We start from the raw sequence: 18,973 nt of genomic DNA on the forward strand, positions 1-18,973 counted from the left end.
ATATAATTTTTTAATATTTTTTTATAATAGTTGATCTAAGTTGGCTCAGATGCCAAGTAAGTAAGTAGCTCTTTGCCCAACTCAAAGAAAACTAAAACTAAGAAAAGGCAGAATAAAGTCTTACAAGCTTTGTTTCCTAATCAAAGTTTGATTATAAACTTTGATTAGAAAAAGTTTCTAATCAACTTTTGATTTTGTTTTCTAATCAAAAGTTGGAAAACATAAGTTCTGTTCTTCTGCACGGGCTAAGAAGAAGCATCTTTTTTGCCATTTTTAAGTCCAAAATGTACTAATTAATGCTGTTTGTTCTTAAATATAGAGGATCCCTACTTGTGTCTGCTGTGTAGTATCTGACAAAATCCTCAGTTTTTAAAACTAAAATCAATAAATATGGGTTTAATGATAAGATCATCTTAAAATTATAAGCATATCAAATGTTAATCATTTATTCATTCACAGCTGTGCTTGTATGCTCCCACAGTTCTCTGTTCTCGTGTGCCAGCCACACCGGTCGTCAGTCGAGGTCCAGGACAGATTCAAAATCTCCCAGCCAGACTCGATAAACACACTTTCATAATGTCATTAGAGCTCGTTGACTGAGTCTAATTGCAGAAAATTAAATGTCACAAGTCATTAAAGAGCACAAAGCCATCAAACATTCATAAAGGAAGGTACATTTAGTAACTTCAGATATTAATGTAAATTTAAGAATATAAGTAAATTAAAAGTACAAATTTGCACACACTTAACTATGCATGCTATGTTTAGACTCCTTAGGTGAAATGCATTTGAATGCCTTGTTTAAGTTCACACCCCGACAGATGAAATGTGAGAGCTGAAAGAAAAAGGCAAGTCAACTGAAACAAGTGTTTTTTGAGATGCAGTCCTCCACTATGTACTCACAAAATCTCACTTTAACCTCTGCTGTGCCCGTTTGGACCCACGAGAGACAAACGCCCACTCCAGGCTGAAACTTTGTGACCTGTTGCTGGTATACCTTTCCCCCAGTGGCTCTTCTTTATTTCCAGCAAGTGCTTACTTTGGAAGCGAGTGGGAGAGAAATGGATACCGTGGTTCAGCCTGTAAATACTCCCAACAATTGCAAGTGCTACCCTGAATGCATGGTTACTTTTTGAACTCTGATATTGTGAACACACAGACCTGAATAGAAGCACTTTCTTCAGGAGCAGGAAACACCCCTTTGTGCCCCCCATCCCCAATGGGAGGTCAAAGAAAATGTCTTCCACTGAATCAGTTTAAATCCTGCCTGATCACGTCATTTTCAGCAGGGGTGGAGCATTTTTGACGGTTGTATCGACTAGAAAGCTAAGCGTGTTCTGCGGCTGAGCGGTTGAGGGTACATTGATGAAATTTCTCCTCACTTCAGCCGGGGGACACAAGTTGCCTTTTTCACCTCCCTGAGGTGAGGAACCCATCTACTGAGACCTTGCTCCTGCAAAACGCTCAGCTACTTCTAATTAAGACCTACTTTGCACAGGAGATTGCAATATGATGATGACACAGGAAGTGGGCCAGGCATAAAGTGCAGAAACAATAATTAGGTGCACTGGTTGATTAGACGCAGATATAACAGTTTTGTTTCACCAGGTTCAATGTGATGCAAAAAATGAGTTCATGAATCAGAAAAGCCTTTAGTTTTCAGACTGTTGTACTGTCATAAAAATGACATACACTACAAGGGACGACCGATTCAGTGGGAAGAGCAGTTGTCTTGGTATCCAAAAGTTGTGAGTTTGATCCCAGCTTCCTCTAATTGCATCCTGACGTGGCCCTGGGCAAGGCCCTTACTCTGATTTTGCCCACTGATCTGTCTGAGTGTGATTGGCTGAGTGTGGCTCCCGCATATGAACACTTAAAGGAAAAATAGAAGTTGCTTCTTATTCAACGCCACCTACTTTTCAAGTTTTGTAATATGTCAATGGTTTGTAGAACTGAATAATGCTTCATACACGTTAATGAGGACGTTCTGTTGTAAAGACTTTCTATGTTGTATGTGCAGACCGATTCAATAAATTACGACATTACCAAAAGAAAATTTATTTCAGGATCTTTATCATTAAGCCAACCACAATTTATAGATTAACTACACACAGATAGATGTTGATAATTTTCCATGTACACGTAAAGAAAACATGAGATTTAAGATTCGAAAATTACAGCAGACCATTAAAAAAACCTAATATTTAATAAAGAAATGTTGGCTTAATAAAAAATATGCTTAATACCTGTTTATTATTTTTGAAAGATACTTTTAATTTGACAGACAGGGCTCATGTGAATGCATGTTCCAATATACTGAGTATGACATTATGCGTCTTTAGGAGTGAAATTTGGCTATGTAAAACGTAGCAAAGTAAATAAAAGTATGTCACCATTATTATTTTAGTTTCACAAGGGGCCAGACTTTCTTATAGCATTATAATTCAGTAATCGTAGATGGGGATGGAAATCACAATCAGTGTAAATATGCAGTTCAGTTCATTTATGCATGCGTTTCAAGGATGATTTTGTGGTTATTTATTGAGATAATATTTCTAAGAGAGATTCACTGATATGCAATGTTTAGATGGAAGGCTATGAAATGCTGCGTTTTCAGGAACATAATAGAAGTTGCATCACGTGGAAACAAAATTCATCCCTTCACATTTTTGAAGTAATAAATGCTACTTGAGGCTACTAAGATGCTGCCTTTTAAATTAGGAAATGCATTAATAATAAGCATTTAATTGAGACACATGTTAAATACTTTGGCAAAATATTTAAACAGTTTAAGGAACTAATAAACACATTTTGAGGAGAAAAAAAAAACAGTTACTGAAGCAATGTGTGTTGGAGTGGAGCGATTTGGATCAGCCAAAAGTTTAGATTGACTAACTGAAATATATCGAGAAGATTGGACAATACATTATAACCAGTGCTTATGTCTTCAATAAAAGTATATGTATTAGCATATACTTTTGTTGACCAAATAACTACTGCTGTAAATTCACAGAATGCAGTTGTGACTTCACACTATTAGTCAGATTTAGGTCATCACAGGATTTCCATGGCAGCATGCTTGTCTTTCTTGCGACCAGTTTATGCTCTTCTAAGCATTCACAGCACTCATGGTGTCAGTGCTGGGAGCGCAGAGGGGTTTGATACACCACAATAAATCTTAGTAGCTAAACAACATCACTTTGGATAGACCCAGATATTTTACTGTCAAAAACAAACAAAAAAAAAAACACAATGTTTTTTTTTTTACCCCACCCTCCCTGAAACTGCAGTTATATTAGTATAACGAGGTGGAAAATGGAGTAAGAAGCTTGAAGTGCTACTCAGGCAGAATTCACTCACACCAGGGTGTGAAAAACAACAGGCTAGTGACCCTGCTATTTATGGAAGAGCGCAAACCACAGAGGACCACTCCGCATGTCAAAAACCTGTCATATGGGCAGACATTTACTTATGCAGAGCGACCCGTATCTTCAGGGCAGAACAGGCCACAAGGAAGGCTTTTTGTTAATAAACACTGTTGCTCTTCGCTCAAGCAGCTCAAACAGGATTATACTGAGGATCTTACTCACACACTTCAAATGCTTGTTTTTGTTCATTATAGTCCTTTTGATTCTTTTGTAGTGGCAGCGTTAAGTTTCCACTTTCAAAGCTTGGTAACTGTAATATATCTGAATTGTTCTTTCAGCAGATCATGGTGGGATTTGATGAGAAATTTTTGCAGGGAATAAACCAAAAAAAGCAGCCTTTCTTATTCCAGATTGAGATTTTGCTGTTTTTCTATTGGTTGTTGCTGATTAAAGATATCCAAAACACAAATGATTTATCAAATAAACTATATAAATCAAATCTTAAATCATATTCCAGTAATGTTTTGGTGTAAACAGAAAACCCTGGTTGTGCTTTTCAGACTGACATTTCTGCACATGGACATCATGTGTTGGATTTGGCGTGACTGTCAGTGACTTATGCAAAGCCCCCACTGACTGTAGCATCTATAAGAAGCGGCAGAGTAAGTTGCCAGTAGATTTACTGAATATAGCACAGCTTAAGCTAAAAAAAAAAAGGAAAAAAAGAATCTTGGTCAGCGAAGCCTGCTGTAGCGCTCTTTCATAATTGGGCTTGAAAAGCATAATCCCAATTCACTGCTCTAAAATTTTACATGTCACATCTATTCTTACATCACAAGCTTCCTGTAGAAATTCCTCACTGAGTTTGATGAAGGATTGCAGTGGGAGAGCTCAGACTCCTGCAAGATTGAGCATATGGCAAATATCATTAACTCTGAGTCGAAAAACCACGAGAGAGATCGCCTAATACGGTACATGTGAACATGCTGTGTGTTTTTTGATATTTGAACGTTGTGAGCTTTTACGTGCCACGCTCAGAGATTTTTGCCTGATGTGGGTTGAAGCTCAAGGTGCCTCTTTCATCTGCTGTCTGTCAAGTCTTGGGTAAAATCATCAATCCAGCAAGTCTTTTGGTGACCTTCAAACCAGAGTCCTCCGGGGCAACAGACGCACTGATTAAAGGTTTGCTCCAAATCTTTACTTGGTAATGCAGCTCCCAGTACGTCTGGCTCAAGCAGAAGCTTGATATCCTGAGATAGAACTTGGGGAGATGATAAATAATGCCATATCATATTTTCTGCTTTACTTCCAGTTATAACTTTCGCGCGTCAGCTGATGAAAATGGGCATCATCTTCTTTCTAGATATCTAGATGTCGTAGCCTTTTAGACTAAAAGACTAAATAATATTCTACTACATTCTTTTTTTCTTCTTTTTTTTGTCTAAAAGATTCACAGCTTCTGGCAAAAAGTGTCTCATTCACATTTTTCAGGCTGTAACCACAGCATGTCTGTGAAGCAGAAGAAAAACTTTGCATGTTTAGTTGTTTTTTTTTTAATCATTTTTACAACTAAAAACCAAAACATTTAGACATTCGCTGGTGTTTCTCTGCCTCTATTCTTATACAACTCTTTCAACCAACTGCTGCTTAATCAACACTAGTGTACATATTAATGTACATATTAAATCCAGTCCTGTAAAGACCTCAGATGTGTGTTAGAGAACATTAGTGAACAAGTGGCTTCATAAAGACCAAGAAACCCAGATGGGTTAAAGAGAAAGTTGTAGAGAAAAGTAGAGTTGTGTTGTAACAGTATCCCAAACTATAAGCCTCCGATAGTGCACTACCAAACCACCGACAAGGAAAGAGAATGACAGAGCTATAAACTTAGAAACCTCCCAAACTGGTATAGTGGGAAATGGGAGCATTAATCTGAGATAGAGCCAAGAGGCCCATAGTAACTTTGGAGGAGATGCAGAGGTCCACAGTTCATGTTTGGTAACCTGGCAACAAGTAAACTGTCGGCCATGAACCCCACAAAAATGGTATTTATGTAAGTGTAGCAAGGAGAAGGTGATTGCTCAAAGAAAGCCATTGATGAAAGAATGCCATGAAATGTATTTTTGCAGAAGTCTACTATAGTTGTACAACAACCCTGAACACACAGCAGGAGCTTCTGCAGAATGATTTAGATCAAAGATTCCAACACATGATCAATGATTCATGTGTTGGAATGACCCAGTCAAAGGTTAGACCTAAATCCAATTGGAAGTCCTTGGCAAGACTTGAAATTTAAGCTGGTAGAGACAAACATCAAAAGACCTGCAGCTGTAGTTGGGAAGAAATGTTGTTTTGCCAAGCATTGAAACCACACTTTTCAGACTCCACACTTTTCATGAAATAATTTAAATCCATGTATAATTTTTTTTTTTACTTCACAAAAATACAAAATTTTCTGTTGGTCTGTCGCATAAAAAAGCAAAGTTTCAGGGATGTGAATACTTTTGCCGGACTCTTTATATCTAGACCAGAAGGGCTGCATGTGTTATCACGCTCTGAAGATAAAATTGTGAGACTGGGGCAGGAGAAGCTCTGGATAAGGCCATGTCACAAGCTCCACTAAAAGGATTTCCTGCCACATTCCTGGGGCTTACCTAAACTTTGAAGTCAGCCATGGCAGTATGATATAGCATGTGCTCATAAAATAGGACGCCATGCACACCAGTCCCATCAGAAAGCAATCTGGTTTGTTCACGCCGAGAATGTTGCACTACTTCTTCCGCCATCTGTGCAGTGTACTTCCAAATTATATTTTCATTATGCAAGATGTCAGAGTGTGTTAGTGTCTCTTAAATTATCAATGTGCAGTTCCTAGAAAATATTACTTGCGGCTAAGATATTATAGCTCTAGCAAGTCCTGTTGTGATTGGAGTTATGCAAGTAGTACGCAATCCAAGTAGGATTGAGGAAGCATATCAGCATGCAGAATTGTGTGTGTGTGTGTGTGGGTGAAGAATGAGTAGAAGAACTGCATGCCTTGCAAATGAAAATTATTTATGCAGTATTTAATTATGTTCTCTTCCAATTTATTAAAAAGTAAAGATATATTCTAAATTAATGGTAATTCATTGATTTTTTTCTTTTATTTAAATTTGTAACTCCAAAGCACAAAAAAACACAAAGAGGATTAAAAATAGTAAATTATTTAAGGATGTTTAGCTTAGGCAGCTCTGAATTGCTTGAATAATTACATTATGTTCAGGGGATAACATCCATTTAGCTTGGATATACTTTAATACTTTTTTTTGCTTTTAAGCAATACAAATCAATCACAAAAAGTTAGAAAAGTTTTCTTTTTCTTTTTGTATTAGAGATTCTTAGCAGCAGATCTTATACAGCTCTTAAGCCAATTTACTTCCATTTATAGAGGAACCGCATTCATAAGGAAAATGGATTTGCAAGTTGAGCAGTCGAGAAGCGGCCACAATGCATTTGGTGGAGGCAGTGTTTGTCGTCACAGTAGGCGATCTAAGTAAGAAAGACGGGGTGACCTGCCTGTTGCCCAGACAGCAACACCTTTGACCACTTGTGGAATCAGGTGGAGATGTGCAGTTCATGCCAGTGACCACCACAACCAAATTCACCGACTCAAACCACTGACACCGTTGAGGAATTGGATGCTGCTGCCCCACAGCAGTGTGTGATCAAGCTGGTGATCAGCATGAGAATGAGGTGCCAGGTGATTGGAGCTGTGCGTGATTCTCTCACATACCAGCTGAGTCCCCTGATTGTTGAAGAATTGAATTGTTAGATTTTCTTTAAGATAGTTAAGGTTTCCTCACAGGCTTTACACATTTTTTGTATTCTGTGTGTAACTCTATCAGTGTTTTTCTTTTCTGAAAAGTACCCAAAATTCTGCCCCCCCCCCCCCACCCCCCATGATTTCATTTATGTTGCTTTATACCTTACTCTTCATTAATAGCCATTTTATTTAATCTAATCTAATGCCTTCAGTCTTCAAAGCTCTCTTTTAACTGACCCTATAATGCATAGAGTGAGATCAGAGCTATTGGCTCTTAGAGATCAATAGGGTGTAATACTTTCTGTGCGGCATATCTGATTCACCATGTTATGTTTATCATATTTTTGGAAGTTTAACTTTCTAGATGATAAGCTTATTTGGAAAAAAAAAGAGGAATGTGTCTACAGCTGTTTCAGTGAAATTGAAAAGATCCTTTAGAGATGTCTTTAATTTAACATACAGTATGTTAAAATCTTGCTTATAAATCAAAAAATACAATTACTGAAAATGAATTATGTATAAGCAAATCAGCTTTTGACATCAGTTAGAAGTTTGGGACCATATTGCTTTTCAGATCCAGCTTATTTTCCACGTACAAATGAAAAATAACATGACTGTTGCAGAACTTCTCTCTGCTAACTTTAGCTCCAGTCCTCACTTGGACTCAGATTTAAATGCTAAATGTTTTATAATCATGCCTATTAATCTTGTACAACTCTACTGTTGCAAAGTCATTTTATTAATGACAAGGAACATCCGCTTCCCCTATCGCATATTGAATTAATCTGGCCTGTAGAGTCAGAAGTGAATCGTCTCGAGTCTCCAGGTTGGGTTGGAGCCAGGATCAGTGCCAGAAAGTCTGAGGTCAGGCCCAGGGCTCGTACAAGCCAAATTATCACCCGTATTTTTAGCTGTCGATAGTACTCTGACCTTGTCACAGCTCTTTCGTGATCACATCAGCTCATTTAAAATTGTGTTTTAAATTATTCTTTTATAAGGGGCTTGTTGGTCCCTCACACCTCAGTTGAGAAGTAGGGAAGAATGAAAACATGGTTTCTGTTATCAGTCTCAGCCCCACTGTCTTTATGCACTGCATAAACAAAACCTAATGCTGACAATCAAGAGTCATTTTATTCTTAAATAATCACATTAGCTCCATTAAAGTTGTCAAATGACTAACTAAACTCTTGTAATACACATAGTTTCCAGTACAACTCGACAGTATACGGGTGACAGTAGAGTGCCAGAGTTGCACAAACAAGCCTCTAAAATTATCCGATGTCTTTTTGATGCCTCTAACCATTGATGAAACCGACCAGCCTGTTTTCATTTGTCATCAAACTCTGTGACGCCTCCAAAAGGAGCTATCCTTGTGGGCTTAAATTGGGCAAGGACAGCAGAGATTAAAGATAGCCTATAATGAGGTTTCTCCCTCAGGAATCAATGTGTAGCTTTGTCCCAGGGGCCTCTGAAGGTTGAGTTTAAAAGCAACCCACTACCGGGTCGCAGCCTGAATACACAGCCCATCTATCACCTTGTGATCAGAAAGCGAAGTTTATACCAAAGCCAAGACTTTCCAATACTATTCAGTAAACTATCTCAGTCTAAATGATAAAAAAAAAAAAAAAAAAGAAATCAGCCATGTATTTGTCATGCTGTGTAATATGCTGGCATAGTGCAGAACAGCCTTAAGCATTGCTCTGCATAATCAGCTTGCTCCTTAGGAATCAGATGACTTTGTGTCTGGGAGAGATAATGTGGAATATGATGATCAGCTAAAGCACACCGACCTTGTGCATTGGTCTAATTGATACAAATCTGGAATGTCAAGGATAACTCTATCTTGCCGTTAATAGTTCAAAGCAAAGAGGTACAAATCCAGCGCCTTTCTCATGTTCTGCAACATTTACTTTACAACTGACCTTTACGCTGTAATTCAAGAGCCCCTTTGTAAAAGTAATTATTGCCAAGGCCTAATGGAGCAGCTGTTGCAGAAGTTGTAGAGTCTAAACCTTAATTGGTGTGCAAAAGGATAATAACTCCAAATGCAAATATTTACATTTTTAACTGTGCTGGATGTTTTGATTAGATTTTCCTTGTCAGTAAAATGACATGTCTCATTTATATTTTGTGTTTTCTCTGTAGTTCGTCTGCTCTGAGGCCAGGCAGCTGTGTGGGGCACTGGGTCTGGATCCTGCTGGCCATGACTCACCTCACCTTGGACTTCTCTGTGTGCAGCCCCCTCAGCCCGAGCCTGGGGATCAAGCTCACGCCTAAATTGGTTGCTCGCTCCTGGCCTCGGTTGCAACCTCTCTGGGATATGCCCAACAAGCTTCACTGGAGAACAGTGGGCCCATTGGCGCGTCGACTCCTCCACCCCGTTCCTCCACCTCAAGAGAACAGGGCAGGGATGGGGCTAAAATCCAAAGGTCAAATGCACCGGAAGTTAGCACATAGAGGGCAAGCGGCATGTAAGGATTGCTGGTCCAAATACTCTCAAACAGAGCCAAGTGACCCTTTGGCTGGGATAGTAGAAACTCCAGTCGCGACGAGAGGAAAGTTGTTAATCAGAGCCAGGAGGCAACTCAAAGGGAACAGCTACAACAAGCTTCAGGAGGGCCCGAATGCTACGGTGCATACTAAGGGGACTACTACGGTGCCTAGTTTCATAGACTGGGGACCCACAGGGACAGATAGCACTGATGATGACAGCAAAGGAGAAATCAATGAAAGGCTATCCACCAGGGCCTCACCCACCACAGTGGCAACAACTACTAGCACTACTTCAAGGGTCTCCGAAAGGACGTTCACTGTGGTGACCTCAACACAGTCCAAGAGTACCACCAAGTCCTCTATCAGCAAACCAGAGACTGCCAAACCACCAAAGCCATACGGGGACACACCAGGTAAGACAAAACGACTACAAAACAAACGGTTTAGTGTGGATTTTATGGTGGATTTTAACTTCAGTCCTCGAGGGACAGTTCCTTGCAATGTTTACTGTAGAAGTGTCACTGCTTTAACAAACCTGTTTCAAATAAGGTCAAGTCATTAGCAGGACTCTGATGAACTTTACATAATGAGGACGTAATTCAATTATTTGGTTCAGGTGTGTTGGACCAGTGACACCTCTAATTGTTGCAGGACACCGGCACTTGAGGACTAGAGTTGAAGACGCCTGGTTTAAAATATGACAACATTTCATCTAGCTGTACTTCAATAGATTCAACACATGACTTCAGTGCAGAAAAATACATTCTATAAAAGTTGTCTTTTCAATATAAAAGGATTTATTGACAGATGAGCATGGCTGACCTTTTGACCAGGACAAAAATGTATTTTGTGCCTTTAATGTTAAATATAAAACAACTGTTTAAGCCTTGTTCAAGTTTCAACCTCATTGATTAGCAATTACAACTCATTTATATAAAGAATTATCAACTTGCAGTGGTCCACATCACTGTATACCTAATTCAGTTTCCTTTGGCTTGTTGGATCTGGACCAAATGGTAATGAGTGGTGACCCATATAAATTTTATATACCCTTGGGGATTATCACAATTTGTTGGCTTCTGCGTATCTACCTCCATTTTGAGAACCGACTACAGGTTTATAATGTGACTTGTGGGGTTTCCTGGGCGTCGGATAAGGTTTCAGTGTTGTATTCTTTGAGATGCTTTCTTCTTATTTTTGCCTTTTGGTGTGGCGTTAGATTATACTCAGACAAGCACCAAAGTTTTCTGAAAAGAAGTCACTCTTAGACAAAGTTTTGATCACATTCTTTATTTCTGGTAGAATAGTTGTGCAAAATTGTGTGTAAGGCCAGTCCTTTGAATGAAAAGCAACCTCACACATTAGGATGCTTAACTACTGTGTGAACATGACCAGCACACTGGACTTCTATACATTGTTAGCACAACGGCATCCAAAAGAATCCCATAAAATAACAGGAATACATGTAAATGTACAATACCTAATATAAACCATAAATCTAAAACAGCTCATGAAATGGCAGTGGCAACAATATTGACAAAACCCTATAGATAAGTGGGAAGAACGGGACTGGTGGCGTAAAGGATACTGCCAAATGGTTCAAATATGTCCATGATATTCTGAGTAAATGCTAATTTTAAGAGTTTCAAGCCACCTACAGTCACTTTGACAAAAAATGCCCGTAACTGTTTGCATCACACCTGTAACCTGAATCTAATCGTATGTTATTTTTAGTATATTTTATCAAAACTGTGGTGAGTTGGTGAGATACAGCAATCTGTAACACTTAATTTGATTGCAATTTTGTTGATTTTAACGTTCCTCTCCTTGCTGTGTGCTGTCTGACTGAGGGGATCCTGGTTAGTCCAAGTGACTATTAAAAGCAGTGAACTGGATCAAACTCACCAGATGAAAGCGAGTTGGACTAATGCTAATCTTTCCTTGCCATAGAAAATGTACAGTGATAATTAACATAGACGGTGTGAACCTGTCGGACTAGAGGGAAGGATTATATTATTTGGATAGAGGAGCAGAAGGAAAAAGTTTGTATGCACACGTTTCAAATAGGAAGAGTGTGATGCAGTGATTAGAGCGGGCATCCCTTATACAGAGGCTACAAGGCTCAATGCGACCGTCCCAAGTTCGGGTCCCGTCCTCGGTTCCTTTGCCAAACGTCCCCCCCATTTCTCTCTGCTCTCATCCTGTCAGATTACTGCCAAATGAAGAGTGGATGTCCCAATGCGCCCCATTATTTATGCGGGTTCACAAACCAATATGTGTAGGCACTGGATAAATTCAATTAAAGAATAAAAATGGTGATGGTAAAGCATGTGTAAGTAATATTAAAAGGATTCAACTCTACCTGTCTGGTCCAGTTTTCCTTTATGGCTTCACAGGCTGAAAGTTTGGTAACCACTGCTGTACACAAGCAAAAGAGAAGAAAAGTATTCTGCTGCCCATCTTTTGTGCTTCCTGCTGAGTTTCTGGCTTCGCCGCTTCTTTGTTGCCCTTCCTGTCACAAGGCTGTTGTCCAGAAGTCTTCATCTGACTGTGTGGGTAGATATACTCACACCCACATTGTGCCAATGCCACCTAGGCTGTGCACTGGTGTCAACTCGACTCTATTGCCCACTTCTTAGTAGGAGGCCATCTTGGCACTTGCTTGACACTGGATATCTTGAAGCCAATAAGAAAGTATAAAGCATGTTTCTGTCATAATGCATACTCTTCAAACTTTCTTTGCTGTGGCTTATTTCGCATTTAATCCGTTTAGCAATGTAAGTGGAAGATTTGTGTTAAAAAAATGAAAAAAGAAAGCTGCAAATTTGGAAAATGCCAACTACAAACTTCAGCCATTACTGTAGTCATAAAGGTTTTGTTCATTATATGAAGAAGCATAAAATTAAATAGTTGGCATGCAAGTGTGTGGGTGAAAAGAATTTACATCGAAACTCCTGACAGACAATTGAAAAGACAGACTTACCAACATTTTCTGTAGAATTAAGAATGCAATGTTCTGGAAAAGAAAAAAAGGAAGAGCAAAAAATGTTCTTATGACAAAAATAGGCTGCAAGAGAAATTCTTAGCATTTGCACAGCACTGTTCAGTATTGTTCACAGTCATAACTCATATTTTCCAAGGATTCTGAAATGAATCAGACTATGTTCAATAGACAAGTGTGAAAAGTGCACTGCAGTGTTCTTTTATAAAAGAACACTGCACTGTAAAGTAAAAGATTTTCAGGATGAACATCCTGTGCTTCACATGGAAAGGATTTGCCAATATTCTCTGGCAAAGGTGTGATCCAGTTTGCTTTGTTCATGCCTCATATTCAATCAAGTAGGAAAGTAGATGCACACAGACTCATGTTGGCAGTAGTGCAAGAGGGGGAGCCCATTTTTCTGCTTATACTTATGTTTTTTTTTTATGCCGTATACATTCTGCATCTTTTATCTTTGCTGATGATTTCAGTTTATTTATACTTAGTATAAAAAAGATAATTGGAGCCACACATTGAGATCTGTGTTCAGCCACAGAGTTGTGCACAGCCACGAAACATGCAACAAAACAAAACGTTACATTTTGCCAAACGTCGTCATAAAAATAATCAAAAATAATCTTCGGTGCAGCTTTTAGATACGTGACGTTGTTTGAATGAGCAGTAAAGGAAAAGCAAACAGAGGAGCAGAATTCAAACACACAAGATTTTGCAATAAACATGGACATGAATGTTTTCCATGGTTTATGTCCAGTTACGTGCATGTTTAGCACATTAATATAAAAGATGCACAAAACTGTTAAACTGCTGTTAACTTTAAATTATCAATGCAAAAAATTTTTAAAAACACATTTTTTAAGTTCATTTTTTTGTGAAGCATGAATGCGTAGCACTTGCTGCATTTCGCATGGAAGCTTACTGCAGTGGCTCCCTTACATGCATACAGCGCCCTTGACTACAGTGAATGCTTGAAATACGGCACATGGCCACTGGCGACATTTATGAGCGACCCTCTGAGCAGAGGCAACCCTCAACGTTCAGCCTCTCAGCCTGACGTTTCTGAATTAACGTTTCATTACATTTATGAGGTACATGACTTCTTCATAGATGTAATGATACATAAGTTATGTTCAACATCTTATCACACAATACTGGTCTAATTGAACATTTCCAACACGGTGCAACAGCAGACATGTCGTAAAACCGGGCCACTGAGCAGTAATGGTAGCTAAAGTCTTATAATTTTTTTCTGTTGCTATTGCATTGATGCTTGTGAACATGTAAAGAATCAGCAAGAGAATATATGATTTGTTATAAAATCTATCTTTAAAAAACAGCTTTAATGCTACAGGCATAAATATGTATTCCATGACCGTGATTGAGCTGTGTATAATGAATGCAAAATGGCAGTAGTTAATGGTCTTGTCAGCTCTGTTGTGATCTCTTGATTTTCCCCTGATTGGGAGGTTAGCGCGAGGCCACCTGTGATTCAAATGATGGCTTGATATTGTATGCAGGAGGAAATTAGTTAACACGGCTTCCTGAAAGCTGACAAAGGAAGAAAGTCATTTTTCTCTTTCCAAGTGGGTGCACATCATTGTTCCGGTAATTATAATTAATTATATTGTGATTTATAAGAAGCAAATCTGTAAAACTGCAACGTTGAATGCAGTGTGGTCAGAAACTTGGGTGCACCTAACTTTTGTGCTGGTGTACCAAAGAAAAAAGGTTTACCATACCAGTTTAACTAACCAGCACAAAAAGTTGGTTTAGAGCTCTGCCAAAGCTTATTTACAAAACTACAGTGTCATATTTAATGATTAAGTATCTAGAAAAAACTGTACAAAGAGGCTGCATTTGACTGCATTATATTAGCATTGCATTATCCAAACTTAGATTTTCTAATTTAAATCTCCCTTTCCGTTCACGTCTTCACAAACCCCTGCTGATCTGTGATCAGTGTGCTGCAGGTATCAGCTACATTCTTATAAAAACTTTAATCACCTTTCATATTAAGACTAATAATGTAATTATTCTATACACAGTGTATTTAATGACATAGTAATTCAACACCTTTTAATTGATTGATGTGAACTAGAAGCTGCAGTATGCTTAGATTGATTTGTCACTTCCACAAAGGACAAAAACAGCCAAAATCCCAACATATGTAGCATCAACAGCTGCAGTCTGAAGTTTCTTTAACTAACTTGACACTTCAGTAATATAGATGAAAGGTGTTTGCAGTTGTTCAGTGTTTCAGTTTTGCTCATCTGCGTTAACATTTATCCTGATAATCATATTCTGCTGGTTGTTTACTTCATCCCACCTCAGGATTTTTTTTTCTGCCTCCTACTCCTGTTTTACAAAAGAAAAAAATCCTGTTTCACTTGGTGTTATGCAAGTTTTATTTTAAGACTACCAGCAGCATAAATTTGACAAAACTGTTTTGCATTTTTACAAGTGGATAATGAATTTTCAGTCCAAACGTACTTTCTACATATGCATATATTTTGCATAAAAGTTTTGACTTAAACAAATGTCTAAGAGCTTAGACCCTGTGTCATAAGAGGCATACATCTGTGCAATAAATAGCCTGCATACACTAATTCAGTCTGACAAATAAAAAGAGTGAGGTCATTGAAAAATAGAATACATTAGCAGTCAAAATCTACAAAAAAAATTAAAAATCATATTTCTGATCTGTCTGTATATTTAAATGTAGAAGAAGTCATACAAAAGTCAGATGTGCAGTGTGGGCCCAAACAAAGCAGGAATTTGACATTGTGCCAGATTTTATTCTTTGCACATTTAAAGTAAGACGAAAGACATTATGTCTCATAGTGTTTTTATTGTGGCTGTCATTTTTATGAAGTACCTTTATGGCACTCGGTAATGTCACGCTTCCTAAATTGAGTAAAAAAGCTTTAAAACAAATGTGTCTCTTGTAGAAGCAGCATAATCTAACACAGAAAGTAGTAGAAAAATCCCACTTGTTATTGTAACAGTTTTATTCAGTGGCAAAGTGAACTATTACAAATTAGATAGCGCTACAGTTAGCTCTAATTACATTATATACAAAATATAATATACACATCTAAATACGATCTGTTTTACATCAAAACGGGAAAGAGTAGACAAAATGCTATTTATATAAAACAGAGAAATCACAAAATAGCTGCTCACCAAATCTAGTCAGTGTTTATATCAAGAACAATTCTTAATGTAAAAATCTCTTTAAAGACCTTACTCTTTTAATATCAAGTAATACAAATAGTTTAACTGACACAAACAGTATTTAGGTCCAGTACCTATCTTTCCATCACACACACTGAACATGATGGTAAGGGAGGCATCACAAGTCCAACCCACGCCGCTAGAGAATACCAGCTTTTTGGGGTTTCCATAACAACTATTTATTGTAGGGCTTTTATGAACATCTTTACCAGGGGAGCAGTAATAGTGGAGAGTGCTGTGCATTTTACATTAAAATAAAAAGTGCAAAACGGCAGTCTATAAAATGTTTCATTGTCCTTTCTGCTGTTCAGCACAGTTTGCCACTGACACACTCCTGTTGGTCAGCGGGGTTGATGTTACTCATGAGCTGTTTATTATCACAGTCAAGAGGTCACATAATACAAGGTGTAAATGTTTACTAAGCCATCTGGGAGAAAGGAGAAAGATTCAGGATTTATAGCAGAACGATCAGACTCTGTCGGCAGGGAAGACGAATAGCAGACGAGAGCAAAATAAGAGGTTGTAGCTGTTAGATCGTTGACTACAGAAAGATCATTAAGTTGATGTGGCAACCTTACAAAAAAAGCTCTTTCACTTGAGCTCGTGGGGGGTTCTTTATTAAAGCAGCGGTTCAATAAATGAAATGCAGTTAAAGCCAGATGTTCACGAGAGCTGTATAAATACGTCAGACATTGAAAATAGACGTTTTATCTTTTAGACAGTAAGCAAGCATCTGGTTTCAACTGCACATTGAAAAGAATGGTAATAGCCTTTGAACACTACAATGTTATGCATCAGTGCATTTCAGATTTTGTAGGCAGGATTTTGTGCTGCACCTTTTGTTCCTCTAAGGATTTGGAATGAGCTAAGGGTTCAGGCTCCTTCTAAACGTGAAAAAGATGTTAAAAGTTTGTAAATAAATTGTCTTGATTTTTAAGATTATACACATAACCCCATTCTGGTTAAATAGCGGTAGCAATTTTGATGCAGATTATACGTTGTCTGATAGAATAACAGACAAAGCCTCATCTTAACTGTTCATTTGACCTCATAATTGAGAGTGTTTCAGGGTGGAGGAATTCATTTTCAACATTATCTCGGCCATCAGATCAGATGAATTTTGTGATTTTTTTTCTTTTACTTTTTATTGCTTGGGATTTCACAATTCAGGAACTGGCTTGTTTTGGTTTAAAAACCGGCCATGTGGTGACACAGAAATAGTCCCTCTCACCACGCTCCATGTGTGAGTCATGGATGCTGGCTGTAGGCTAGGGCAACATCACTAAAGAGCCGGCCTGACTCAGCACCTGTTAGCATCGAACGGTTTTGTCTTCGTGCCCAGGCCTGTTGGAATATATATTCAGAAGGGGTTTTCCGTAAAAATAAGTAGATCAAAGTTAATAATTCATACATGTTGTTGCGCTATCAGCTGAATGACTGCCACTAAAAAAAAACCCAACAACAACAACAACAAAAAAAGCAAACATTTTTGCTAAAATTGATCAAGAGTTTCTGGAAAAGGAGTTGGAAAAAGTTTTGCTTGGAGAAGAAGAAAGTGCACTAGGAAATAAATGATCTATTTGTGAGTCTATCAGAAGAACCTCCAGGCATTTTTACACTTAATTTAGTTGAAGGAAGAGACAGAATGCACAATCAATGCATTCTGCACTTCTTAATGAATTTTTTTTTCTTTTTTGTTATTTTCTGTTCTCTTGGTTGTTTTTGCCTTTAGTTTACGAGCTGCTTTCACTGAGTCCGTAACTCGGCACAATGAAATGACATCTAATTTCTGCTTTTGATTCAGGTTTTAATACTTTGTCAAGTAAAATGCATCAGTAAAAATGTTTTTGCAATTGAGGCTTCAACATGCTCAGACACGTGTGCCTGTTGAAGAGATTCGTGATAATTGATTCAGTTTGTGAAACTCAGATTACAGAGAGAAACAGAAATGAATGTGTAAAACTTTCCCATCTGCATGTGCAGCAAAGTGAAACCACAAAACTACAGGACATTTTGGCAGAATCTGTCTTTTTGTCAAGGCCTTAAACTGATTGACCAGAATCACTTCCAATTTCAAGAAATTGCTGTGTTACATTCAGAGTCCCCTGAAGCTGTTGGATATTATGCTTTCCCCACAACAGAGAAAGTACGTTTTCTAAAAAAAAATAAATAACAGTAAACAATAACAGAATGTTGTTTTATCATCATCACACAAGAGACAGATGTCAGAATGAATCATACACTACATGTCCGATCACAATGAGAATATTACTGAAAAGTTGATTTATTTCAGTAACTTCATTCTCTAAGTGACATAGATTCATATCACAGACTCATGTTTTGAAAGCTTTTTTTCCTCCATTTTGAGTATTTTCCACTTACAGCTAATGTAAACTCAACCATTAAAAGTAGAATATCACATTAAAGCAATTAATAAAAGAAATTGTCATATTGGACTAACGCTCTTTGGGGCCAGAACCCATACTTGGACAATGTCGTTTATTATTGTTTTAATTGACTGAAGGGGCTTCGGTCTGTCTTTTTAAAGAACAACAGTGACTTTTCTCTGTAAAAACTATTTTCACAGAGAATGCAGGACAAGATATTCAACTCTTTTATGATCATTCAAACAATTTCAAAATAATGAAAAGTCCTTTAATCAGATCGGTGTCCTTCAGAAAGCAGCCTTTGCAAGCTTTCTGCCTCATTTAACTAGTTTGAGCTATTCCCTTGCACATCATCAGTCACTGCATGCATTGAAGTTTAATGACTTGCTGCCTTCAGTGGGTGTAATTCTTCAATTAGCTGCTTTCTTGCCACAGGCCAAGCCCAAACTGAGAAAGAAACACACAGAATACAGTGTTGGTGATAATGTGTGTTGTCCTATTATAATGACTTGCCACTAGTGTGCATAATAAGCATTTTGAATGTCTCAATTAGGTAGGATGAGGCAGGAGAGGGGAGGGAGAAGGGGGTTAGGGATGCTGCAGCTCTGAGTGGATGGCTCCTGTTGATCCTGCTTCCCTGGTGCTCAGGTCATTATACAGGTGGTGAGGGAGGAGGAGGAGGAGGAGGAGG

General features: G+C 38.1%; 1 protein-coding gene across 2 annotated transcripts in view; it reads left to right on the plus strand.

The window, feature by feature from the left end:
- ajap1 (adherens junctions associated protein 1) overlaps positions 1–18,973 on the plus strand; it is a 59,189-nt gene that overhangs the window by 19,348 nt on the left and 20,868 nt on the right. For both annotated transcript variants that reach the window (XM_017305842.1, XM_008413091.2), the window contains exon 2: positions 9,316–10,076. In XM_017305842.1, the coding sequence (XP_017161331.1) occupies positions 9,316–10,076 (761 nt within the window). The remainder of the gene's footprint in view (positions 1–9,315; positions 10,077–18,973) is intronic.

The sequence above is a fragment of the Poecilia reticulata genome, linkage group LG7, assembly GCF_000633615.1.
Source record: "Poecilia reticulata strain Guanapo linkage group LG7, Guppy_female_1.0+MT, whole genome shotgun sequence".
NCBI lineage: Eukaryota > Metazoa > Chordata > Actinopteri > Cyprinodontiformes > Poeciliidae > Poecilia > Poecilia reticulata.